A 27,833-nucleotide genomic window follows, 5' to 3' on the forward strand; every position below is an offset into this window, starting at 1 on the left:
TTTCCCTCTTCCCCTCCCCCTGGTCCTCCATTAGGTTTCTCCTGTACTCCTGTTAGACCTATGAGTGCAAACATGGTATCTGTCTTTCTCCACCTGACTTATTTCGCTTAGCATGACACCCTTGAGGTCCATCCACTTTGCTACAAATGGCCATATTTCATTCTTACTCATTGCCATGTAATACTCCATTGTGTATATATACCACATTTTCTTGATCCATTCATCAGGTGATAGACATTTAGGCTCTTTCCATGTTTTGGCTATTGTTGACAGTGCTGCTATGACCATTGGGGTACATGTGCTCCTATGCATCAGCACTTCTGTATCCTCTAGGTAAATCCCTAGCAGTGCTATTGCTGGATCATAGGGGAGTTCTATGGATAGTTTTTTGAGGAACCTCCACACTGTTTTCCAGAGCGGCTGCACCAGTTTACATTCCCACCAGCAGTGTAGGAGGGTGCCCGTCTCTCCACACCCTTGCCAGCATCTATAGTCTCTTGATTTGTTTATTTTAGCCACTCTGACCAGTGTGAGGTGTTATCTCAGTGTAGTTTTGATTTGTATTTTCCTGATGATGAGTGATGCTGAGCATCGTTTCATGTGCCTGTTGGCCATGTGATGCCCTTTTATAACAGCTTATTTTTTTTGTCCTTTTTTTCTACTAAGGGAAAATCTTGATTATAATCCTTGTTTGAACCCCCTGTACCCCAAAAGACTTCAGAAAGGAAACGGTTAAGTCTTTTGGCGAGGGTGTTCACAACAGATAATTATTGTAGTTTTTAAAGTATTTTGTAAAGTGGTGCCTGGGTGGCTCAGTCGTTTGGGCGTCTGGCTTCAGCTTAGGTTATGATCTCATGGTTCCTGGGTTCTAGCCCTGCATCAGGCTCTGTGCTGACAGCTCAGAGCCTGGAGCCTGCTTCAGATTCTGTGTCTCCCTCTCTCTCTGACCCTGCCCTGCTCACACTGTCTTTCTCTGTTTCTCAATAAGGAAATAAAAAAAGTATTTTGTAAATCTAATAACTGCAAGAATTGAAACTTTGTCTCTGAATAGGCACTTTGGTTTTGGGCAGCAAAACATGAGCATTGCATACCTAGTTTGACTCTTCTTTTTGAAAAACTCAATATGTATTCTTTCTTAATGATTGAATGATTGTAGGAGGTATGTTTCCACTTGTTTAAATAAAGTCCTCTTGTTTTATCATTTTAGCCAAATTCTCCGGTTGGTACTGAAGTTGAAGATGTATCCTCCAAAGTTTCTGAAGGTAGAATGTATGAAAACCAGAGTCACATGGTTCTTGTAGACCCTCTTGACATTAACAAAATAAATGTTTTAGATGAAAAAACGAGGTGAGTTTGCTTTTAATCAGAAAAGCATAAAGCTTTCTAAATATGAAGATTGGATAACTTCACATAGAGAAAATTTTGTGAAAGGATAAAGTAATAGTTTATTTTGAAATAGAATATTTTAAATATGCTTTTTCAAATAGTATAAGAATTGCATGATTGATACACTCTTAATTTATTATTTCTCCAGTTTGGCGAATCTCATTTTTTATTTAAAAACTAGATTTGTTAGTAAACAGAAATTCTTAAGTTCTTTGTATATTTGAAAGTTTATATGCTACTGACTGAAATTCGTAAATAGGAAGTGAAGTGAAGTATGTATGCTATATTTAGAACTGTGTCCTAAGCCAAATGGTAAGAATATCTTTTAAAAGAGTTATTAACACTAAAAAGGTGAAGATATTTCAGTACCACCACTTTTATTTATTACTTGCAGTCTGCTTTATTATTACTGATACTACTTTTTGATTAGTGGTGATCAGAGAATGTGTCATTGCAAGGGTGCTGCTGGAGAGAAGACCCAAGAGAAGGGGAGGAGCAGGTCCAGAGGATGTCTGTGGGGAGAGGGAAAAGCATCTTAAAAATACTTCAGGCAAGAGTGTGCCTGGCTTGTTTGAGGGACAGCAAGGGGAGTCATTTTGAAATGAGTAAAGAGTGAGAGACTGTGTATGTGAAAAAGACAAAGCCCAACTCGGGGGAATGGCAGATTATATAGGACTGTTGCAAGGAATTTGATTTTTACTTTAAATGAACCTTTAAACACCAGTGGCCTTCAAGATCAGAGTTTCCAAATGCTCTCATTTATAATTGAGTGGGTAGACCTGAAGGATTTAAATGGCTTGTTTAAAGTAACATTGCCAAATTCGTTTTTAAAGTTAAATTTTCAGGATTTATGACTATCAGACTAGCAAATTCCCATAATATATAGGCAGACCTTTCAGGATAAAGAAATAAGCTTTACATGTTTCAAGACATATTGTGCTGAGCCTTTATATTTTTTAGTGAGAGAAACCAACCTTCTAATTTCCCTTTTTGGAAACCCACACTCCAGCCCACCGCGCCCTGTTTTTGAAAACCCTTTTTCTATTTATGAAGTTTATTCCAGCTGTTTACTTTATCATGAATGGTCATTTCCTTAGAGTATATAATCTTATAGATTTAAAGTTATTATCTCTTTTGACTTCAGTAGCATGTTAGGTTTATATACATATTTTATTCTAACTTGTCTTTATAAAATAACACTTGACTCTCAATAGCTTAAGTTAAACACAGTGTTTTCCTACATACATTAGCCTACTTTAGAATCTTAATTTAGCCAGCATCATAACCCTGTTAGAATTTCTTGTGAATTTTCTAGGTGTTTGACTGCCCAAAGAACTTAGCAGGGTTGGAGCATTTAGAAATGTATCTAACTACTTTCTCTTCTAGGTAATTTATTAGAAATATTACTCAAAATTAGTCTTAATACAGATCTTTTAGAGCATTCTTGATACTTACTTTCCTTTATAATAGCCAGGTTTATGTTAATTTTAAACTATCCAGTTCAGAATTCAGATCTTTACTAGTTATTAAAATATTTTCCAGGAAAACCTAAGACAGCTGTTCAGGGTTTGTTCTGGGAGCTATACGTTCTCTATTGAATGTTCAAACCTTGTCTTTTTCTGATTTGGCAGATACACTTGGGTTATATTGAGATCCTGTGAGCGTGGCTCTCAGTAAATCCTTTTCCATGAGCTGATAGGCCTGTGATAGGAGAGTAGACTCTGGGTTTCAAGGCTGGTCTTGAACCAGAAGGACCAAGGGTGTAACCATTGTACATTTGTCCATGTTCAAGTACTGGCTTTTTTTTTTTTTTGTATTTGGTTATTTCTCTGAAAATCACTTAAAAGTACCATGACACCAAACATCAGAATCAATGAATGAAAGTAAAAAAAACATTGTTATTATAAAACTGTTTTCCAGATTATACAGAAAATGCAAGTTGTAAAAGCTTTTTTGTTCTTTATATCTTCATGTGTGGTTTTATTTTATGTGCTTGCTTTTAAAACTAATGTATATATAGTCTTTTAAAGATACAATTGACTTGAGTTCAAAATTGTTTGACGTAGAAGCTGTTATATCAACAAGGAATTCTGATTTTGGGTTTTCAACATGATTTTACTTCATTCTAGACATGAACCTAAAAGGTATGTTCCTGGTCCAGCACAGTTGATCAGAAGGCAATTTCAAAAGGTGAAGCCAAATTTGGGAAGAGCACATGGTAAGGAAGAGGAACCAGGTATAGAAAAAAACAGAGCAGATCAGAATGAGGCAAGGAAGTCTGACGATAACTTGCTGCAGCCAGGAGATCATGACACCCAGCTCCTTAAAAAAGTAAGTTTGAAAGAAATTCTTTTTATCAGTCGCTCTATTTTGTCAAGATCATGAAGGAGAGAATTTATACAAAAATACAGTTTTGTCTTTTGTACTGAAACTAATTTTATAAAAATTGAGCTATTTTCCAATATTAAACAATTAAGAAGCTAGTTGTCACTTGTGTATGTGTGTGTGTAAGCTTAGAGCTTTGGGCCCAACCACCAAACCAAATTACCATAGAGATGTTTCCATGGTAACATTAGCTGTTTCTTCTTAAATTTAAGGAAAAGGCTGAGTTTCTGACATGTCTGGAGATTTCAGCAAAAAAAGATTGTGTAGATTCCAGGGAGGTTATTTTGGCCCAAAAAAATGTTCATTTAGAAGTTGGACCATCAAGAAGTGTTGGAGAAAAAACTGTAGCCGACAATTCTGTGTCTTCAGTTGTTGAAGAGCAGTCTCTCAGTAAACTAACAAGGTAAAGTTTTATTTAAGAAAAACTTTAGAATAGGAAATAAAAATAACTTACTCTTTATGGTTGTCCTGCCATAACTTATTGCTAGTATAAAAACAGACGGTTTGTTAACAGAAGTGTAGATTATTATTTTTTTAAATATAGTTCCTCAGTCACACTAGCCTTGCTTTACTTTTTTTTTTAATGTTTTATTTTTTGATACAGAGAGAGACAGAGCATGAGAGGGGGAGGGGCAGAGAGAGAAGGAGACACAGAACCAGAAGCAGGCTCCAGGCTCTGAGTTAGCTGTCAGCACAGAGCCTGACGTGGGGCTCGAACCCATGAACATGAGATCTGAACTGAGCCGAAGTCAGAGGCTTAACCGACTGAGCCACCCAGGTGCCCCAGATTATTTTTTATTGACAGATCTGTTTCTTTCCCGCTTAACAAAAAGTTGTTGGGTTTTTTTTTTGTTGTTGAAACTTTTAAAAAGAGAAAGAGAGTGCACACGCAAGCAGGGTAGAGGGGCAGAAGGAGAGAAATAGAATCTTAAGCAGGCTTCACACTCAACATGGATCTTGATGTGGGTCTTGATCCCATGACCATCCGCTAAAATCAAGAGTTGGATGCTCACCCGACTGAGCCACCTGGGTGTTCCTACTTACGATTTTTATTTACTAAAGTTTATCTTTTTTTGATGTCTTGAGGATGGTTTTTCTTTCCTATGTTTAAAATTTTTGGATGTTGAGTATATTAGACATGAGCAGAAGCCTGATCAAAGAGTAGTGTATATTACCAAAATCATTAAGGTGCTGGTTAGAATGGGGTCACAAACAAAGGTAAAGGGTACTTAATGTTCTACAGTTTTCAAGGAGCGTGGAAAGGAACTTAAGTTTCAAAAACCAACATTGTTTCATTCGATTCTCTGCCTTCTCTTTTTTCTTTTTACATAGTCTGTTAACCCAGCAGGATACACCAGTATCACTTTTGATCCTGTATTCTGTTTTATTGGACCATTTTCCTTTTCTTATTTTTTTCTAATAATTTCTAGTCTTGTATTTTGTCTTCACTTAAATAGCAAGGAAAAAATGATCCAGAATTAAAAACTTACTATGAAAAAATTGTAGATAGATAAATAAGAACAAACTCTGAATAAGAAACTAGTAGTAATAGGAAATTTCTTTATTTCACTGCATAAGTTTTTGACATAAAGGGTTGTGGGAGTTTTCATTTTAATGCCTTGAACTGGGATTTCATTCTGAAATTTGGTTTTCATTAAAATTATCCTTGTGCATATAATGACTTATTGTTATTTTGATTATACATCCAGCCCTCCACAACTGTTAAAAGAATCAAATTACTCTAAAACTGCTCTAGATCGAAGAACAAGTATCTCTTCTGTTTCTGAGTGTGAGGTGGATCATGGTGGAAGGAAAACGCATCGAAAGATGAAACCAAATGTCACCAGAGGGCGTGGATCAAAACGAACGCGAAGTAAGGCCTCTAGGAAGGAGCCTCGTGCTTCCAAGTCCACGCTGGTGACTCTTCGGGCTTCTCAGGAAGAAGATGAAGATGATGCTGAAGATTTTGAGCCTGATTATGAAGAAGAAAATTACCATCTTGCTCCAGAAGAAGTAAACAAAGCTCCCGTGTTTGTTCCCATTGGTCTCCGATCTCCTGAACCTGTTACTTCTCAAATCGAGGAAACGATGGAAGAGGTAGTTTGGTTTTTTTGAATTGTTGGAACTTTGTTTTACTTGTCTTTTTCTTTTAGCGTATCATTATTTCTTCTTAGTGATTATTAGTATTTGAACAGTTCATTCCATAAAAAACCTCTGCCATGTGTAATTCGTTTAAGCCCTGGTAGATATTTGAAGGAATCAGTAGAGGGAGGCTCCTGTGTTACTGAACCTCTACTATCCAGGCCTGCCATGAGGTAGTCAAGCATAGTAAGTGATAGAAATCTGATTTCATTTGTATGTGGAGGCTGCTAAAGCTACTTTCTGGTTAATTTTTCTTTTTCATTTTGGCAGATGTTTTAACTCTATGGTAGGCTCAGGCTAAGCTCTGATTGGTAGAGAAGGTAGAGGGGACACGTTTCTTTTGTTTTTTTCCTTCTCTTCTTTAAAAATTGTGGTAGAGAATGCGTGAGTGGCTTAATCGGTTGGACGTGCGAATCTTGCTTTTGGATTTAGGTTGTGATCTCACAGTTGTGAGATTGAGCCCCGCATCAGGCTCTGTGCTAGGCACGGAGTCTGCTTGAGATTCGCTCTCTCCTTCCCTCTGTCCCTCCCCACCTTGCACTCACTACCCCCGCTCTCAAAATAAAAAAATAAAATTATGAAAAAATTGTAATATATATATACAAAATTTACCACCTTAGCCATTTTAAAGTGTATATAGTTCACTGGCATTAAATTTATTTATATTGTTGTGCTACACCATCACCACCATCCATCCACAGAGGTTTTTTTGCCTTGCAAGACTAAACCTGTACCCATTAAACAGTAATTCCCCATTATCTCCTCCCCTCTCACTCATGGCAAACACCATTCTGCTTTTGTCAACATGACTTGACTCTAGGTACTTCATGTAACTGGAATCATACAGTATTTGTCTTCAATGTCACCAGCTTATTTCATTTAGTATAAAGTTTTTAGGGTTTGATCAGGTCGTACATGTACATGCTTTTTTTTTAATATCAAAGATTTTTTACTGGTTTTTTTTTTTTTTTTAGAGTGAACACAAGCAGGGGAGGGGCAGAGAGAGAGGGAGACAGAGAATCCTAAGCAGGCTCCGCCCTGTCAGCGCAGAACCTGATTGGGGCTGAAATTTAAGAAGCCATGAGATTATTACCTGAGCTGAAGTCAGATGCTCAACTGACTGAGCCACCCAGAGGCCCCCAGAATGTTCTTTTATTAAGACTGAACGATATTTCATTATGCGTCTGTACTGCATTTTATCTTGTCATCTGACAGTGGACAGTTGGGTTACTTTTCCCTTTTGGCTCTTATGAAGATTGTTGCTATGAACATGGGTGTATCTCTGTTCTCAATTCTTTTGGGGATATACCTAGAAGTGGACTCACTGAATTACATGGTAAATTGTACATTGATGTTTACTGTTTTGAAAAACTGCCATATTGTTTTCCATAGCAGTTGCATCATTGTACCTTCGTGTTAGTAGTGTGTAAGGATTCTGATTTCTCCACATTCTCAGCAGCCCTTCTGTATGTTGTTTTTTTGTAGAGTACCCATCCGAGTGGGTAGAAGGTGTAGGAGCATAATATTTCAATTTACTTTATTAGAAGAGCTTCTTATTTTTTGCCTCCTGGTCTAGTATTTTAACTGTAATTTTAAAGCTTTTTGCCTCAATTTTTAGTAACTTACTCTGCTTAAAGAGCAGCACATCTGCATCTCTTGTAGTAAGCATTCATGCTAGTTTCTGAGTCATTTGCAACAGAATTAGGAGGTAACCGAGAAACTAGTGATGATAACAAAAGAAGGGGGAAAACTTTAACCAATTCAAGTAATGTTGATTTCAGAATTAATGCATTATTGAATCTGTGACCTCACATTTATGAATGGAAGTCCACAGCCACCTTTACTTATTGATAATAATCATATAGTAGATGTTATAACGTTGATAAGTTAGAATGGTTGGAAATAAAAATGATATAAAATCAGCTTTCTTATAACTAAAAGTTCATAATTTAAGTTTAAGTTGAAATGAAGAAAACCCAAAAGGAAGGTTTAATGTTTTGCAAGGGCAGCTGGTTAACACTGCCGCAGAATACAGTGAGTTCCGTGTTTGTGTTTTGTATTTCGCAGATTTCATTGGTTGAAAGGCACATTTCTAGCACAGGACTTACCCGGAAATAATTTCTGAAAATCAGGTTCCAGGATGTATCCCTGAATTAATGCAGAGTTCCTTCTTAAATCACATTAATGATAAAAATTTAGCAAAGAAAGCTTAAATCCTATTCTTATAGCCATCTTACTGAGGTGGAGAAATATGTTGATGTGTTAGAAAATGTTCCCTTTAAAAAGCATTGACAAAAAGAATAAAAAAAAAAAATAAAATAAAAATAAAAAGCATTGAGTTGGGCACCTGGCTGGCTCGGTTAGTTAAGCCTCAGATTCCTGATTTTGGCTGAGGTCACGATCTCACGGTTTGTGAGATTGAGCCCCATGTTGGGCTCTGCACTGACAGTATGGAACCTGTTTTATATTCTCTGTCTCTCCTTCTCTCTCTGCCCTTCCCCACCTCAAAAAAATAAACTTTAAAAAATTAATAAATAAAAAGCATTGAAATACATTGGTTTGTTATTAAATCATAAAGGGATATAAAATGTTGATACATACTATAGCATGTACTTTGAAATCTTGAACCCATTACGGTGACCAGTTGTAAAAGAATTGCATGTATATAATTCCATTAATCTGAAATGTCTCAGGGAAAATCTAGAGAGACCGAAAGTAGATTAGTGGTTTGGCTTTGGGATTTGGAGATGGGCGGTTAAGAGAGTGATGACTGATGGATATGGGGTTCTTTTTTAAAGTTATGAAAGTGTTCAAAAAGTGACAATGGTCATGGTTGTACGTATCTGTGCATATTCCAGAAAACATTAAATCATATACTTTACATGGGTGAATTCTAGGGTATGTAAATCATATCTCAGTAAAGTTGTTTAAAAAATAAAGGTTTTGAAAAAAATTAAAAAAAACAAAGTGTTGAAACTATAATGCTTTAAAGAACCAACTTTCAGATATCTACAGTATTTCCATTTATTATTCCCAAATTTTCAGAAAATATTTTGTCTTTTCAAGTCACTTGAACTTTTTTATTCATCCTAGCCTGTGGATATTAGCAAAGATTTTTCTCTAATATTTGCATCTGAGAAATTAGACACAGAATGTTACTATAATAATTATCTTGAGAATCTCAGGCAGATTTTCAAACATCACTCTGTGCTCAGTTTCTGTTGAATCATACTTTTTTATACTTATCTCTTAATAAGGGACTGAAAGTCAGACTCTCTTATTATATACAGTCTAGGAGATAAATCTTAGCCCTTTAGTCCCCAGATTATGGGGATCTTTGACCAAATAGACCTAAAGAGTGAATGTCAATGAATTCATTTTTTTCATGTCCATTGCCATTGCTGTCATGTGGCTGTGGGAGAGGGTAGTTACTTTGATGCAGTGGCGAATGCCTGATAAATCCTTTTATTATTTTTTTAAAAACTTATTTATTTTTGAGAGAGAGCACAAGCCGGGGAGCACGAAAGAGAGAGAGAGAGAGAGAGAGAGATTGAGAAATCCAAACAGGTGCCACACTGTCAGTGAGAGCTTGACGTGGGTCTTGATCGCACAAACTGAGAAAACGAGCCAAAATCCAGAGTCGGAGGCTTAACCGACTAAGCCATCCAGGCGCCCTGGACATCTCAAAAATCTTAAATGTTTCCTTTTGCCAAGTTGATGTCATTTTAAGAATTGCTATGTTTGTTTTTTAACTGTATGAATGTGGATTATTTCTTCAGTTTAATACTTTATTTTAGTTGTTTTGTTTTGCTGTTTGTAGTATGCCAAAATGAAATAATGAAACTTTTCATTGTGACAGCTTGAAATAACTGTGAATGCACCTGATGTAGGATGCATAGCTGTTGTTGAGCACCCGCTCCCCAGCACAGATGGGGAAATAAAACAAGAAGAAAATTTGAAGGCATTTTCTATTGTAAGCATCCATTCTGATATATTTTGTCTTTAAGTCTTTGTTTACTTTCAAAAGAATAGACGTTTATTTTGAAAGCTCTAATTTTATAAGTGATTCTTACTAATTTCTATCATGCAGGGAGCTGTAAGTATGAATCGTAGTAGCTGGAGAATAAAATCTAAAGACTTTATATAGTTCACTCAGAAAACATTGATGTGTGTGTGGGTGTGGGTGTGGGTGGGTAGGTGTTTGAATCACTTTTAATATCCTCATAAACTTATGTTAAAGTTCTGTTGCATTAATTCTGTTTTAATATAAATCATTTAAAATATATTTAGTTCCAGGGCGCCTGGGTAGCTCAGTCGTTTAAGCGCCCAATTTAAGGTTCAGGTGATAATCTCGTGGTTTGTGGGTTTGAGCCCCACATCAGGCTCTCTGCTTTCAATGCAAAGCCTGTTTTGGATCCTCTGTCTCCCTCACTGTACTCCTCCTCCAGCTTCTGTCTGTCAAATAAACATAAAAAAATTAAAAATATATCTATATAATTAGTTCCTTTTGTTTGATACTCTTCCTTGTTTATGAAAATGAAGACTGGGAATTATTTATTTATTAAAAAGTTGTGTTTTTTTAAACTGTTTATTTATTTTGAGAGAGAGGATGTGCTAACAGGGGAGGACAGAGAGAGGCAGAGAAAGCAAATCCCAAGCAGGCTCCACACTGTCAGTGCAGAGCCTTATGCTGGGCTCAGTCTCACAAACCTTGAGATCATGACATGAGCTGAAATTAAGAGTTGGACACTTAACCAACTGAGCCACCCAAGTGCCCCTACCTTTTCCGATTTTGTAAATTATTTTGTCTTTTTATTGTCCAGTTGTAAGAAATTTTAAAATAGTAATGGCACAAGTCTCTTATCAGATATATGATTTGCAAATATTTTCTCCTGTTCCATGAGTTGTCTTTTCAATTTTTGTTTCTTTTTTTTTTTTTTTTAAACTAGAGAGGAGGGAGAGCATGAATAGTGGCGAGGGACAGAGGGAGAGAGAGAATTCCAAGCAGGCTTCATGCTCAGTGCAGAGTCCAGTGCAGTGTTCGATCCTACAACCCTGGGATCATGACCTGAGCCGAAATCGAGTCAGATGCTCACCTGACAGCCACCCAAATGCCCCTGTCTTTTCATTTTCTTGATGGTTCCCTTTATGTACAAAGTTTTAATTGTGGTGAAGTTCATTTTATCTGGTTTTTTTTCTTTTGTTGCTCATGCTTTTGTTGTAATATTTAAGATGTCTTTGTGAAAGCCAAGATCCTGAAGATTTACTCGTTTTTCTTCTAATAGGTTTATAGATTTTTACTATAGTTTTACATTTAAGTCTTTAATCTATTTTGAGTTAATTTTTGTATATGATGTGAGGTTAGAGTCCTTCATTCTTTGCACATGACTATACAGTTGTCACATTCTTCGAAAAGACCATTCTTTCCTCATTTAATTATCTTGCATTCTTGTCAAAAAACATTTGGCTGTAGATGTATGGATTTTCAGTTTTATTCCATTGCGTGTCTGTCCTTGTACCAGTGATGCTCGATTGATTACCATTGCTTTGTGGTAAGTTTTGAAATTAGGAAGTGTAAGCCATCCTACTTTATTCTTTTTTTAGGATTATTTTGGCTGTTGTGGGTCTCTTGTAATTCCGTATGAATTTTAAAATCAACTTGCTATTTTCTACTTGACATAATCTAAGGTTGTGATTGGGGTTGCATTGAATCTGTGGATCACTTTTGGCGGGGGGGGTGGGGGGAGGCTATTCCCGAATTAATAGTTTTCCAGTTCAGGAACATGGATATTTGCCCATTTACTTAGATCTTCTTTGATTTCTTTCAACAGCATTTTGTAGTTTGCAGAGTATAAACTCTGCACTTCTTCATTAAATTGATTTTCAAGTATATTATATTTGAGGCTTTTGTGGATGGAATGGTTTTCTCAATTTCACTTTCAGGTTTTTTATTGCAAGTGTATATAGAAATGCAATTGATTTTTGTATGTTGGTCTTGTATGTTGCAACTTTGCTGAACTAATTAGTTCCAATAGATTTTTAGTGGATTCTTTAGGATTTTCTATATAGAAGATCATGACTTGCGAATAGAGATAGTTTTTCTTCTCCCTTTCTATATTAGTGTCTCAGTGCTGTTATAACAAAATGCTACCAACTAGGAGGCTCAAAACTACAGAAAATTACTTTCTCACAGTTCTGTAGGATACAGTTCCAAAATCACCACCCTCCCCTTCTGATGGCTGTGGGGAAAACCTCTTAATTGCCAGAGGTCCTTGTCATTGCTTAGCTTGTGGCAGCACATTTCCAACTTCTGCCTCCATTGCCACATGGTGTTTTCCCTGTTGTGTGTGTGCCCTGACTTTTTTTCTTGTAAAGACACCTGCTGTATTGGATCGGGCCATCCCTAATCCAACATGACCTCATGTTAGCCTGATTACATCTGAAAAAGCCCTATTAAATCAGGTTACATACATGGTCCTGGGGTTAGGACTTCAACATATCTTTCTCAGGAACAGAATGTGATTTACACTTCTCAGTCTGGATGGCTTTAGTTCTGTGGCTTGCATAGTTGCCCTTGTACATGGTCATGTACTCTGGTACATGTTCAACAAAAGTGGCAAGAGTGAATATTTTTATCTCATTCTGGTCTTAGGGGGAAACATCCAGTCTTTCACCAGAAACTTTGACATTAGCTGTGGATTTTTCATTGGTGGTTTTCACCAAATTGAAGAAATTTCAGTCTGTCCCTCGCTTGCTTGAGAGTCTTCTTTTGAAAGGGTGTTGGCAGTTGTCATAATGCTTTTTCTGTATCTGTTGAGATGGTCATGTGATTTTTGCTTTCTTTTGTACTAATATGATGTATTACATTGGTTATAACTTAGGATGTTAAATCAAAAATTGCATTCTATTTGGTCATGGCATGCAATTTTATGTTGGCAGGATTTGGCTTGATGGTATTTAATTGAGGACTTTTGTGTGCACATTCATAATAGATAATTCTTCTATTTTCTCTTATGAATCTGACCCCAGACTCTTGTGTCAGGAGCTAAAGTCCTGTTCCTCCTAGAAAGAAAGCCCTCCTGGTGGGACTTGTAAGGAGAAAGAGGCCCTATTTTCTTGGCTATAAAGGTCAGCGGTGGAGTCTCTGGCTAACTGAGCTGGGAAGAAGGAGGAAGGAGAGAACAGTCGTTGAAATACCACAGGCTCTCACCTTTATTATCTTTTCATCAATTTGTTCAAAAAGATGTTTCTTTTGGCCTCAGGACCATTTGCAGAGACTTTAAATGTTTGTTTTTAATAAATTTTACCAGCTTCACTGGGGAGAGGGTCAGCAGACCTTATGATGTCATGCTAGACATAGATCTTGTAACTTTTTTTTTTTAAGTTTATTTCTTTTGAAAGGGAGAGAGAGAGAAAGTGGGGGCGAGGTAGAGAGAAAGGGAGCCAGAAGCTCCCTTCTGACAGTGTGGAGCCCAACAGGGCTCACGAACCATGAGAACATCAACAGTCGGATGCCTAACTGACTGAGCCACTCAGGTGCTCAGACTTGTAACTTTTTAATTTATTAAAATTCATTTAAGTTAAGCCACCTAGTAAAAAGATTTGGTGAGATTTGCCAGATTTTAGTTTCCATTGGATTAAAACCAGTGGCAAATATGACTGAAGTTGGAAGATTATGAAAGTGAAGAAGTAAGCATAGTAGATGCACATGGTAGATACAGTATGATTAGAGTTAGAAGGGAAAAGTAAAATAAGGAACAAGAGACAAAAGAATCTGGCTTTTAAATTATTTCTGTTGATGAAATGTTATGAGTAATTATAAAGGGAAAGCACACTTTCTACTTTGCAATCAAAAGCATAGAAGAACTGTAAAACATAGTGCTGTTTGAGATGTAGAACATATATTTGAGAAAATACTTAACGCATTGCTAATCTTTTCCTCTTTTAGGCAATGACCACAGGTGAACATTCCCAAGATGAAGCAGGTAACTGATAATAAGGAAACTGCTAAAACTACTTGGTTAACACTAGTAGTGTGATTTAATTTTAAAAAATTTTTAATTTAATTTGTTTAATTTAATTTTTTAATTTTTTTAAAGTTTTTTATTTATTTTTGAGGGACGGAGAGAGACAGCGCAAGCAGGGGAGGGTCAGAGAGAGAGGGAGATATAGAATCTGACAAGGCCCCAGGCTCTGAGCTAGCTGTTAGCACAGAGCCCAACATGGGGCTGGAACCCACGACCCATAAGATCATGACCTGAGCTGAAGCCGGACGCTCAACCTACTGAGCCACCCAGGTGCCCCTAATTTAATTTTTTTAAGAGAGCGAGCGAGCACAGGAGTGTGCATGTGCAAGTGGGTGAGGGGTGGAGAGAGAGCGGAAGAGAGAGTCTTTTTTGTTTTGTTTTTAAATATTTATTTATTTATTTTGAGAGTGTGAGTGAGTGAGGGGCAGAGAAAAAGGGAGAGAGAGAATCCTAAGTAGGTTCTACACTGTCAGTGCAGAGCCTGACACAGGACTTGATCTTAAGAACTGAGAGATCATGACCGGAGCTAAAATCAAGATTTGGAAGCTGCTCACCTGACTGAGTTGCCCAGGCACCCCTGATATTGGTATTAGTTTATAAATGAGTCCTTGCTGGTAGGTTAATGAAGTTTCCACTAATTGAATGTTTTCTCTCTAGGAGAAACTTGGATTCTTGGAATAATTACTTTATGAACTGAGTTAAGAGTTAAATGTTTAATAAAGAAGTATTTCTTCTAATCTGCTCAGGTTTACTTTCTTCAAAGGTATTATTTAATGCAAGGGAGGCATTTTCAATGAATAAAAGCTAACAATGATTTATTTTTTTTGTAGTAATAAAACACTACCCTAGTAAGGAATTAGTGGTATGGAGGGTATTGAAACTTGGAGGATAAACACCTGAATTAAAAATGTTTTTGAAGTAAAAACCTTAAATTTCCAGTTTCATTTTCCTGTTTTAATGTTGATATATTTTCTCACAAGGTACCAACGACAGAAGCACCGAAGCTGCTATAACTTTACTGACAATGGGAGATCTAGTGTTGCAGTCAGAGAATCGTACAGAACAGAGTGACGGTAAGAATGAAAGAGAAGGACTACTGAAAAGAACCTTTAAAATCCACCTTCTAAGAAATTATACCCACATTTGAGAAATAAGTCAATACTTTCACATTTGAAGTTGGCATAACTTTGTTGTTTTCCCAGAAACAAGTAATATGTGTGCATTGATGCACCCACATTAGCCCATTTAGATGTAGTGGCCACTATTTCAAGATAGTACATTTGGTTTATTTTAAAAAAGTTGTATTCCTGGAATAATCCAGTGAGTGCTCTACCTTTCTCAGCATAAACATTGGTGAATTGAGCTCACTGATCACTGATCACTTGATACATGTTTCTTTAGCAAAGGAGCTCCCGCTTTGATAGTCTTCACGTTTACCTGACAGTGGAATCAAGGGACAGTAGCAGCCATTGAAATAATGTAGTTTGGACTGAGCCAAAATATGTGTCAAACCAGATTTTTAATATTTTGGACTGGCCTTAATGGAGAAGCTATAGTCTTTACTCTCTAAGTACCTTCTATTTAAAGTACATTAAATGGATATTTATGTTAATTATTTTCCTGTGGATTATTTTGTCTGGAGATGAGTGGCTTGCCAGTTTTACTGTATGTTAATCAGGGCCCATTACTGTATATTTACCAAGGAATTCTCTCATTTCTGTTTCGTACATGGCTCATTCTCTCTCTCTCGCTCTCTCTTTTTTGAGTAAACTGTACAAGCCCTCGTGGGGCTTGAATCACAACTCTGAGATCAAGAGTCCCATGCTCTACTGACTGAGCCAGCCAAGCACCCCTTTATGGCTCCTTTCTTAGTGACAGAGTATTGCTTTGGAGACTGTCACAAATCTCTAGACCCTGAAATACAGGTTTTTAAAAACTGTGAATGAAGGTGATCCTTTCATGAAACTTATATAGTTACTGAAGGCAGAATGATTCATTTTTACTTAAAATAGCACAAAAATTTTAGTGTATGAAAATTGTTAAGGCTATAGTTGTTTAATGTTGAAGGATTTATTTTCTTTGGACATCTATTTGTACTGGGTCAATATTAATTTTCTGTTCTTTTCTGTAATAGGAGTATGTGTACTTCTTGATGTTCATTCAAAGGATAAAAGCTGTGTTCCTTTTAGCCCAGATAATGTAAATCACAAAATAGTTCGTGAATGTCAGGAGCTTTCTTCACCTGTCAGTAGTACATCTCCTTCATCATTAGAAGAAAACAAGATTGTATTGGAAGAGCAAAGTACTAAAGAAGAAATTGGTTTAGTGGAGGAAGTAAAGGAAAATGCTATATCAACCAGGTTTAATTTGCTTTATTTTTTTTCCTTTTCTTTTTCTTTTCTTTTTAAGTAGGCTTCATGCACAGTGTAGAGCCCAAGTGCATGGCTTGAAGTCATGACCCTGAGATCAAGACCTGAGCTGAGATCAAGAGTTGGACGCTTAACCTTCTGAGCCACCCAGGCATCCCTATTTTGCTTTATTAAACTCTTGAATTTTACTAGAAAATAAGGGTGCCTGGGTGGCTCAGTTGGTTATGCATCTGACTTTAGCTCGGGTCTAGATCTCATGGTTTGTGAGTTTAAGCCCCGCATCATGCTCTCTGCTGTCAGCACAGAGCCCACTTTGGATTCTCTGTCCCCCATCTCTTTCTGCCCCTCCTCTGCTTGCATCCTCTCTCAAAAATAAATAAACATTTTTAAAAATTACTAAGAAATGAATTATAACAGTACCTAATTAATATATTTAAACCAACTATCAATTTATAATTGGTTTTGAGTAATACTTGTGTAAGTGTAAATTTCACTGCTAATTTCTCAGCCTTTAAAGTGAGGATTGGCTGGTTTGATTTTAGTTTAATGGTTTGAATATTTTTATTTATTTATTTATTTATTTAAAGTAGGCTCCACACCCAGTGTGGGGCTTGAACAACAGGACCTGAGATCAGGAGCCACATGCTCTACTGACGTGCCAGCCAGGCGCCCTTAGTGGTTTACATATTAAAGTTAATGCAGTATGTGCATCTTTGAAACTTTAATGAGATAGTTTTATGTAAATGTAGTCTCTGGTTTACAGACATGGTCTAGATTCTCTTCCCTTCTCCAGACTTTCAATAAAGTTACCACCATGTAATTTTAGCATTAAAACAATGAACACTGAACAGAGACTGTGGCACCTGAGAAGGTGGTACATAACTATATTAGAGTAGTGAAGAAGGGGAGAGAGCTAATTCTAAGACAGTTGATGAATTTCTCTGTCTTCCCATTCCTTCTTTTTCTAGGAATACAACCTCTGAAGTGACCAGTAATTTGAGAATGAGAAGTAGATTTGCCAAGCCTAAGCCAAATCTTAAGACTTTAAGGACTAGCAGGTTTGGCATTCATCAGGAAGTTCCCAATTTGTTTGTCAGCCAAGGAGAAGTAGTAGAAAGTCAAAGAGGTAAATTTTATTTTTTTAAACAGTTATAAAATTACTTTTACATGAGAAATTGCATTAACATTGAATATTAAGTTGTTAAAATTATTTTAATTTACTATTAAAAAGTTTCAAAAGTAGAATGTGCTATAAAATAAATACCAATAAACCCATCAACTAGCTTCAGTAAATATTACCATTTTGCCCTACAGTTGACCCTTAATAACACGAGTTTGAAATGCATGGGTCTACTATACATGGAATTTCTTGATAAACAGTATAGTACTATAAATGTATTTTCTCTTCCTTGTGATTTTAATATTTTATTCTAGCTTACTTTATTGTAAGAATATGGTAGATAATACAAATATAAAATATGTTAATCGACTGTGTTAACAATGAAGCATCTGGTCAACAATAGATTGTTAGGTTTTTTGGAAGTCAATAATATGTGCATTTTGACTGCTTGTTCCTCAAGCCCCCATGTTATTCAAGGGTCAACTGTATGTATTTGATTAGACTTTTTTGTATGTGTGCACATGGGATATTCAAAGAAACATTTTTTTAGGAAGATGTACATCCATATGGCAAAAATTAAGACAGTATCTAGAAGGAATAAAATTTAAAAAGCTTCTTCCATGGTTCCCAGTTCCCTAATGTCACTCCTAGTGGTAAACTACCATTAAGTTTGTAGACTTCCAGAGGTGTATTATACACATAAGCATCTAAATGTGGGGCTGTGTGTGTACATATGTGCATCTACCTATATAGACAAATATATGTATATGAATACATGTGCATTCGCTTTAGAAAGAACAAAAATATAAGCATACTATTTTGTATATACTATTCAGCACTTAGAGAAACAGTTTTACTAAGATAATTCTATATACTGCACTTAAACCATTCAAAGGTTCAGTGGTTTTAGTATATTCACCAAGTTCACCAAGTTATGTGACCATCACCATGAGCACGCACTCCCATTTCCCCAAGTTCTTTTTCTGTCTCTGGAGATTTGCCTATTTTTGATGTTTTGTATGAGTGGAATCACATATGTGGTCTTTTGTGTGTAATGTCTTTTACTTAGCATGTTTTCAAGGTTCATCTGTGTTGTAGTATGTGCCAAATACTTCATTTCTTTATCTTGCTAAATATTCCATTGTATAGCTATAATGCATTTTGTTTATCCACTTATCTGTTGTTGGGCATGTGTTTTCTATTTTTTGGCTCTTCTAAGTAATGCTACTAAGAACATTCATGTATAAGTTTTTTTGTGGATGTATGTTTTCATTTCTCTCGGATTTACATCTACAAGTGGAATTGCTGAAGCATATTGTAGTTCTGTGTTTAACCTTTTGAGAAACTGCCAAACTGTTTCAAAAGTGGTAGCAGCATTTTGTAATATTTTTGCTTATTTTAGATTTTTTGTTTTATTTTTAAGTAATATCTACACCCAACATGTGGCTTGAACTTGTAATCCCTAAGATCAAGACCCACATGCTCTACTGACTGAACCAGCCAGGCACCCCAACATTTTGTATTTTCACTGACTTTCTGTGAGGGTTTCTTTCTCTCTCTTCTCTCAGACCCTTATTATTAGGTATTCTAGTCATCGTGAAGTATTTTGTAATACTTCATGTAAGTAATTTTGATTTGTATTTCCTTGATGACCAATGAATGTTGAGTATCTTTTCATGTGCGTCTTTATATATATATCCTTTTTAGAGACATGTCCGTTCAGACCTGTGCTCATTTTTAAGTTGGGATATTTGTCTTTTTAAACTCTTTTTTTTTTAAATTAATACTTCATTACCAAGTTGGTTTCCATATAACACCCAGTGCTCTTCTGCACAAGTGCCCTCTCCATGACGATCACCCCCCCTTCCCCTTCCCCCCTTCCTCTTCGGCCTTCAGTTTGTTCTCAGCATTGAAAAGTCTCTCATAAAATCTTTTTTTTTTTTTAATGTTTATGTTTTGAGAGAGAGAATGTGAGCAGGGGAGGTGCACATGGAGAGAGAGAGAGAGAGAGAGAGAGAGAGAGAGAGAGACAGAATCTGAAGCAGGCTGTGCTCTGAGAGTGAAGAATAGGATACAGGTCTTGAACTCACAAACTGTGAGATCATGACCTGAACCGAAGTCAGACGCTTAACTGACTGAGCCACCCGGGTGCCCCATGGGCTATTTGTCTTTTTAGTACTAAGAGTTCTTTATATGGTAGCACTCTTTTTAAAGATGAGTATATTGGAAAAAACACCTGTCTATATGACCACATAGGGCTCTCTGTTAATGGCCTCACTACTTTGTGATGTACATGTTGAATCCTACTCCCATTTCCTTTTCCATCTCCCCTCCCTTCAGGTGCTAGTGAGAGCAGGAAAAATGGTGGACGTAGTTGGCTGTCTAGATTGTGTCAGATCCTATAGGTAGAACATCTGGATAGTTAGCAACATCTTTTCCCTGTTTGGGTGTTTCTGGTTTTTGGTATTTTCTTTCAACCAGCATGGTTCAGTTAATTCATTACTTACTCTGGGTTCAGAAATACCCAGAAGTTATTTTAGTATGCAGGGTGAAGTTACCTTATTTATTTTACTTTTATTTAAAATTTTTTAATGTTTTATTTATTTAAAAAAATTTTTAAATGTTTGTTTATTTTTGAGAGAGGATATGAGCGGACGAGAGGAAGAGAGAGAGGGAGACAGAATCCCAAGCAGGCTCCACCCTGTCAGTGCAAAGCCTGACGTGGGGCTCGAATTCATGAACTGTGAGATCATGACCTGAGCCAAAGCCGGACACTTAACTGACTGAGCCACCCAGGCACCCCTAAAAAATTTTTCACTGTGCTTGACACACATATATTAGTTTCAGATGTGCTATGTAGTGATTCAACAGGTTTGTACATTGTATTATGCTCTCCAGAAGTATACCTACCATCTCTCGCCATAGTAATACCATTGATTATATTCCTTATGCTGTGCCTTTTATTCCCATGATTTATTCATTCCATAATTGGAAGCCTGTATCTCCCACTCCCTTTCACTCACTTTGCCTATCCACCTTCCTCCTCTTCTCTGGCATCAGTTGTACTTGGTATTTATAGGTCTGATTATGCTCTTTGTTTATTCATTTGCTTCTTTAAGATTTCATATATGAGTGAAGTAGTATGTTGTTTGTCTCTCTCAGTCTGACTTATTTCGCTTAGCATAGTACCTTCTAGGTCTCCCCACATTGTCGCAGATGGCCCAGTCTCATCCATTTAATGGCTGTGTAATTAACATTCCATTGTGTATGTATATCACATCTTCCTTACTGTTCACGTATTGATGGAAACTTAGTTTGCTTCCATATCTTGGCTATTGTAAGCAATGCTGCGGTAAACAGAGTTGCTATACTTTTTCATGTGTGAATACCTACTAATGGAATTTATTGAATCATATGGTTATTCTAAATTTGATTTTTAGAGGAATGTCCATACAATTTTCCATTGTGCCTGTACCAGTTTACATTGCTACCACTAGTGCACAAAGGTTCCTTTTCCCTACATTCTCATCAATACTTGTTATTTCTTATCGTTTTTATTTTAGAAATTCTGATAGGTATAAGGTGATACCTCATTGTGATTTTGATATGCTTTTCCCTGATGATTAGTGGTGTTGAGCATCTTTTCATGTGTCTGTTGTCCATCTGTATGTCTTCTTTGGAAGAATGTCAAGGCAGGTCTTGTGATCCTTTTTTAATCAGATTGTTTTAACTTTTTGGTGTTGAGTTGTGTAAGTTCTTTACATATTTTGGATATGAACTACTTATCAGATATATATTGTGCAAATATTTTCTCATTAATAGGTTGCCTTTTCATTTTGTCGATGGTTTCCTTTGCTGTGGAAAGTTTTTTTTTTTCTTAATGTAGTCCCAATAGTTTATTTTTGCTTTTGTTTCCCATGCCTTAAGAGACATATCTAGAAAACTTTTGGTACAGCTTATGTCAGATATTATTGCTTGTGATTTCTTCTAGGATTTTAATTGTTTCAGATCTCACATTTTCTTCTTCCCCAACACTTCCCCCAAGGTGGAACTAGAACGTGTGTGTACCCACTTTTAAACTTCTTTGGTATATGGGCTTGTAATTATATTGCTGTCATCATAGAGTGGACACAAAATTGTTATGGCAACCATGAGTGAAAAATCTGCAGTGTCGGATTCATTAATCCTCTGTTTCAAAAACCTCATTGGCCAGGACCACTCTTCTGTCATGTGAATAAGCTTAATTTTTGGATTAAGAGGAATTTGGAAGAGTTGCTATATATTGATCTGTCTTTGAGGAGGGAACACACTTCTAATGTGGAAGATTTAGCTGTACTGTTTTGGACTGTATCTTAAGTGTGCTTTTTGTTTAAGAAACTGAGAAAAATGGTTCTGAAGCAATGGAAGAATTACAAGATAAAAGATTTGGATCACTTTCAACAGCAGTGAATACGGAACAGAGCACATCTGCATGTGAACATGGTATTGAAGAGACGACTATTTCTCAAGAAGCAAACCTAACTGAAAGGTAAGAGGGAGGAGATTGTGGAGTTTTGTTTATATTCTTTATCAACTGTAGTCATTAGCTATATCTCTTAAGAATTTGATTGGCAAAAGTGGATTCTGTTGTATTAAATATATTTAAAAAGGTGGACGACATTAAGTAATCTTTGCCTCACTTAGCTCTAAACATTACTCTGTATTTGACCACTTGGTTTCACATACAAAACTAATACATATTCTGAAGCTCTAATATATACTAATTTTTCTCTCAGAAATGATGATCATGAAGAGGAATCTCAAAAGGTTCAGATATTTTCACTTGCTCCAATTGTTTGCTCTGAGACAAAGCCCCATACGCTTGGTTCAGATATTCTCAGTGAGAGTTCTGTCAAAGAGCCCGAGAGAGAGGACGCTAATGGAGACGGTGTGCTTCCACTCCATATGTCAGAGGTACAAGAATGTAAAATATAACATGGGATGGCTGGGTGTATATTCCCCACTTTAAAAATTGAGGTATAATTTACATAGAATAACCTCACCCTTTTATGTGCACTTCTACAAATTCTGACAAACATAGGTAGTCATGTAAGCAACACACCAACAGTTCCATCATCCCCTAAATTCTCCAGGGCCCTTTTTTAGTCACCCCCTTTTACCACCCCTCTACTTGGCTATCACTGATCCGTTTTCTTTCCCTGTAGTTTTGCCTTTGCCAGAATCTATTGTGATACAATTTTTGTTGAGTGTGTTTTTAGTCTTTGGAACATAGATAAAACAGCCAGTACATACCTTTGCCATAAAAGTTTGGAAAAAAGTCTTTTGTATACAAAAGTGCTTGCTGGCCACTGAATCTGAGAAACACATTGAAGGTGATTTTTTTTTTGAGATGTTATTACTGTATGTTCACTGCTGTATGAGGTATTGGAGAGACAAAGTTATGGGACACAGATGAGTGAATGCTTAAGCTCTGATGGGTGCTATGAAAGCAAGTTGCACAAGACTCTTGAAAGAGTGGTTCTCAACGCAATTCAGTAAAATCAGTATTTGGAAATAGGGTGTAGGCATTTGTTTTGTTGTTGTTAAAGGTTCTCAGGTTATTCTGATGTGTAGCTAGGACTGAAAGAATCCACGTGGACGGCTCAGTCGGTTAAGTGTTGAACTCTTGATTTCAGCTCAGGTCATGAACTCATGGTTCGTGTGTTCAAGCCCCACGTTGGGCTCCATGCTGATAGTGTGGAGCCTGCCTGGGATTATCTCTCCTCCCCCCTTCTCAAAACAAATAAACGCCAAAAAGAAAATCTTTGATCTAGAAGAACAGGTATGAATTAGCCCATTAAAGGGAGAGGGACATGTGTAAAGAACAAGTGTGAAACAGCATGTCCTATTCAGGGACTGTAATTAGTTAGGAGTGGAATATAAATGAAGAAGTAGGAGTGAGGTAGGCAGTCTGGGAGCAGATCATAAAAAAGGAATTTTTATGACTTGCCAGAGAGTTTGGACTGTATCCAGAGTTAAAGGATTTTCCCCACTCCCCTAACATGTTTATTTTTACTTTTTATTTTGAAATAATTTCAGGCTTGTTGAAAAGTTGCAAAGATCTTACATAGAGTTCTCATATACTTTTTACTTAGATTCATTAATTATTAACATTTTGCTTCATTTGCTTTCTCTGTCTTGCTCTCCATGTCTATAGATAGATACCTTTAAAAAACTGAACTATTTGAAAGTTGTAGACGTGAGACTTTACCCATAAATACTTCAGCTTATATCTGATATGAACAAGCGTGTTTCTATAGAGAAATGGTAATACTATTGTAATACTCAGTATTACCATATTAACATTAATTTAATAATAATATGTAATATATAGTTCCAGTCAAGGCTCTCACATTGCATTTAGTTGTCATTCTCCTTATTTTCTCATTCTTTCAGTGTTTATTTTGAGAGACAGAGTAGGGGAGGGTCAGAGAGAGAGGGAGACAGAGAATTCCAAGTAGGCTTCTTGCTGTCAGTGCAGACAGAGCCAAATATGGGGCTTGAGCCAATGAACTCTGAGATCATGACCTGAGCTGAAATTGAGAGTTGGAGGATGCTTAACCCACTAAACCTCCCAGGTGCCCCTCTTCTCTCCTTTTTTGAGTATGTGTACCTGTGTGCACACGTGCAGGAGGGACAGGAGAGAGGAAGAGAATCCCAAGCAGGCTCTGTGCTGTCAGCACAGAGCTGATGCAGCGCTCCATCTCATAATCATGAGATCATGACTTGGGCTGAAATCAAGAGTCTGATGCTTAACTGACTGAGCCACCCAGGTACCTCTCCTTATTCTCTTTTAACCTAGACTAGTTCTGCCCTTTTTCTTTGTGAACTTGACATTCCAGGCGAATTCACAATCTGGATTTTTGTTGTTGTTCTCCATTGTTAGAATTCAAGTTAAACATTTTTTGGCATGATTATTACCTAGGTGATGCTGTGTTCTTCCTTTTGTATCACTTCATTAGACATGTAATGTCAGTTTATCCCATTATTGATGATGTTGACTAATTACTTGGCTAGAATGGTGCCTGCCAGATTTCTCCATATAACAGCATCTTTAACTTATTGTGTTAGTGATTTGTCATATGATACCCAGCAGCCTTCTACCTAGTAGTTTAGTATCAATTGATGCTTGCCTGAATCACTTATTGACATTGTTGGTTACAAAATGTAAATTTTAAGATTTTAAGCAGTAAAGAATTATAGTTAAGAATTGCATTTTAGAGATTGCAGTGTTGGGCAGTTTTGTGGAAAACAGATTGGAAGGAGCCATATTGGAGGCAAGGAGACATTTGGCTTCCATTCACATGTTACCTACTAATAGTACACTGGCTGCTATAATGGGGAAAGAGAGAAGGTTGAAGGGTTTGAATCTCTCTTTCCTGTTACTTCAAAAATAATCCCATGGAATTCACATACTTAACAATTTGGTTGGAATTCCTTTGTGTATATATATGTTTATTTAAAGGAATCAAGTTATTGGTACCACTAAAAGTTTCAAAACATTTGGAAAATTAGATACGGTTAAAAAGTTGTTGAATTTTGAAGAGGATGACTCTTGCTATATCCAATTATCTGGAAAACTTTTTAAAACTAAAATTGGTCGATCTCATTCTTGCATTTTAATTAAAAAATGTTTTTCAGTGTACACCAACTAGTATGCCAGAAGTCCAAAAAGAAAATGCAATCAGTTCTCAAGACTTAACAGGTATGATAATCTGCTTTGATAAAGTATCATCAACTGAATAGTATGGCTTTTAAAACTTCCCCACCCACATTTGACTATGAAAAAACCAAAACTGGTTTTAAGTCTGCAGTGGCCTTATAATATGAAGTATTTTTTTTAATGGTTTATTTATTTTGGAGAGAGAGAGCATGATTGGGAGAAGGGCAGAGAGAGACGAGGACAGAGGATCTGAACTGGGGTCTGTGCTGACAGTAGCTAGTCTGATAAGGGGCTTAAACTCACGAACTGTGAAATCATGACCAGAGCTGAAGTCAGATGCTCAACCAATTGAGCCACCCATGTGTCCCAAAAAGTTGAAGTACTTTATGTATAAGGTTTTTTATTCAGAATTATAAATTTTCTCTATAGTGAACCATCTTTATCCTTTATGAAATTACTTTTTATTTTTGTGGATGTAATTTTTATTCTTGGGTATAAAGTTTTCTTGAGACTTTTTAGAAATGTGATAAATTAATGATTTTCTATTGTTTCATGGTTCAGCTTTTCCTTACTAAACTTTTAAACTTTGATAGTGAATCTAGTTGCTAATGTACCTCAAGATGGTGAGGATGAACAAGCATTCATTTTAACTCTGGTGGAAATCCCAACCAATGCCATAGAAGAATTTGGTGATACCACTGCCCAATTAATGCCAAACCCTTTACTGCCAGCGCCCATATTGATCAAGTCCGTGAATACAGAAGAAAGGAGTAACATGAGGTAATGAATGAGGTGAACTATTTTTTTAAGTTTTTATTTAAATTCCTGTTGTTTAACATACAATGTAATTTTAGTTTCAGGTGTATAAACACTTCCATACATCACCCAGAAGCTAAACTATTTTTGCTAGAAGGAAAGGTGCTTTATTACTTGAATAGTATTGACTGAATAAGCCATTCAACAACAGTATTTGTATTTGTCCTGAAGATCTTTTTTTTTTTTTTTACTACTTACATGATAAGCTAGAGAAGATATCATTGATTTTATATCTGATAAAGCTGCCATTTAAATGTGTAATACTTTTGTATGAAACTTGTTTGGTATACTAAGTATTTTGAAAGCTAAAAAATATTTAGCAATTTGGGTTATAAAATGCCATCTGTTAAAGATGTGGTTGCTTTGTAAGCACATATATCTTAAGTTCTGAAATAAATAAATTCATTGAAGTTGCAAAAATAGTACAGAGAGATGACATTTTTGTATATTTTTAACAGTTACTTTAATTCTTTTCTATAGAATTGTTGTATTTTAGTAGTTACTCGTTAAGATGCTTAATTGTCTGTCAAGTAGCGTTAGATGTTGAAGCCTTCCATATTTAGAAGAGGGATTTTAGGGGCACCTGGGTGGCTCAGTTAGTTAAGCATCCGACTCTTGATCTTGGCTCAGGTCTTGATCTCAGGGTCCTGAGTTCAAGTCCTGCATTTGGCTCTGTGCTGGACATGAAGCCTACTTAATGAAAGGAAAAAGGATTTTAGATTGAAATTTTAACTTTACAGACAAAGAAAACACTATTTTTGTGCCTTAGATTTAATTCAGTATTACAGAATTTGTGAGTTTATGAAGTTGTGAGTTTTTAAGTATGAATAGACCTCGAAATCACATTTTTGTGACTTTGGCCATGTATATATTAGCTACTTGAAAGTTTTTTGGCAGCTGTCATTGGGATAGCTCAGCCTTTAACCTCATTTAGTAACTTCTAATTTGCTGATTTAACATGTATGCATTTCCTATGCAGTATGAGTTTTCCAGTAACTTCAGTTGGTCAGGATGCCATGTGTTTATCTGATTCTGGAAGAGAGGATTCTGAAAAGCCTCCTGCTAATTTGGATCTTATAACTAGGAAGAGATTTCATTGTACGCTTGATGAAAGTGACCATGTTCCTCCTGCCAAAAAAAGTTCACTCACTTCAAGAGATGATTGTCAAAATTATACCTCTGAGGTAAGATAGAATTGTCAAGCAATTAAGATGGCCATATTACAACAGATCCATTTGTTTCCTTTAAACTCTTTAAATAAAGATGGTTTAATACTTTTCACCATAAATAATCCAGCTAAAACTGGTTTTGGATAATGACTTTCAACCAGTGCTAGGTAAAAACTGATGGACATTCATCAGGTAACCCATTCCCAGTTCTGTGTCATTGGCCAACAAAAAGGCCAAAAGCATCCTGTAGATCTGGATCCTGGCTCTACTATTTAACAGCTGTGGGACCTGAGTCAAGATAGGTCACAATTATCATAGTAATATCATCACTACCAGGATCATAATGCTTAAAGCTCTGCATTGCTCTTAGGAAGAAAACCCAGAACCTCAAAGGCCCTCTATTTGTCTGGTCCATTTCTGTCTCTGGTCTCACCTTGTGCTGGTCTCTCCCTTATTCTCTAACTATGTTGGCCGTCGTTCAGGTTCTTGAATGCACTGTACTTCTTCATATCCCAGGGCATTTCTTTCATTATTTCTTTATGAAACATGGCCTTGCCAGACATACACACTTATTTAGCTCCATCATCACTACCTCAGGGAAGCCTGAAGACACTATGCAGATTTGATCACCAGCCACTATGTTCAAGGTTTCTTACACCCTCTTGTTTTTGTTTTTGATAGTCATCGTAATTTATCTGACTATGTAGCTATACTTTG

General features: G+C 36.4%; 1 protein-coding gene across 4 annotated transcripts in view; it reads left to right on the forward strand.

The window, feature by feature from the left end:
* The window catches only part of BDP1 (B double prime 1, subunit of RNA polymerase III transcription initiation factor IIIB), a 92,225-nt gene that overhangs the window by 51,816 nt on the left and 12,576 nt on the right, over nucleotides 1–27,833 (forward strand). For 2 of the 4 annotated variants that reach the window (XM_029942403.1, XM_029942402.1), the window contains exons 22-35: nucleotides 1,208–1,347; nucleotides 3,516–3,717; nucleotides 3,984–4,174; nucleotides 5,481–5,868; nucleotides 9,773–9,886; nucleotides 13,862–13,898; nucleotides 14,921–15,013; nucleotides 16,075–16,300; nucleotides 17,278–17,435; nucleotides 21,804–21,957; nucleotides 22,205–22,382; nucleotides 25,110–25,173; nucleotides 25,725–25,911; nucleotides 26,927–27,131. In XM_029942403.1, coding sequence (XP_029798263.1) covers nucleotides 1,208–1,347; nucleotides 3,516–3,717; nucleotides 3,984–4,174; nucleotides 5,481–5,868; nucleotides 9,773–9,886; nucleotides 13,862–13,898; nucleotides 14,921–15,013; nucleotides 16,075–16,300; nucleotides 17,278–17,435; nucleotides 21,804–21,957; nucleotides 22,205–22,382; nucleotides 25,110–25,173; nucleotides 25,725–25,911; nucleotides 26,927–27,131 — 2,337 coding nt within the window. Of the gene's footprint in view, nucleotides 1–1,207; nucleotides 1,348–3,515; nucleotides 3,718–3,983; nucleotides 4,175–5,480; nucleotides 5,869–9,772; nucleotides 9,887–13,861; nucleotides 13,899–14,920; nucleotides 15,014–16,074; nucleotides 16,301–17,277; nucleotides 17,436–21,803; nucleotides 21,958–22,204; nucleotides 22,383–25,109; nucleotides 25,174–25,724; nucleotides 25,924–26,926; nucleotides 27,132–27,833 lie in introns of those variants that run through there. The other 2 variants (XM_029942405.1, XM_029942404.1) reach the window with 2 other exon arrangements.

Source organism: Suricata suricatta, chromosome 6, assembly GCF_006229205.1.
Source record: "Suricata suricatta isolate VVHF042 chromosome 6, meerkat_22Aug2017_6uvM2_HiC, whole genome shotgun sequence".
In the NCBI taxonomy this organism is placed as follows: domain Eukaryota; kingdom Metazoa; phylum Chordata; class Mammalia; order Carnivora; family Herpestidae; genus Suricata; species Suricata suricatta.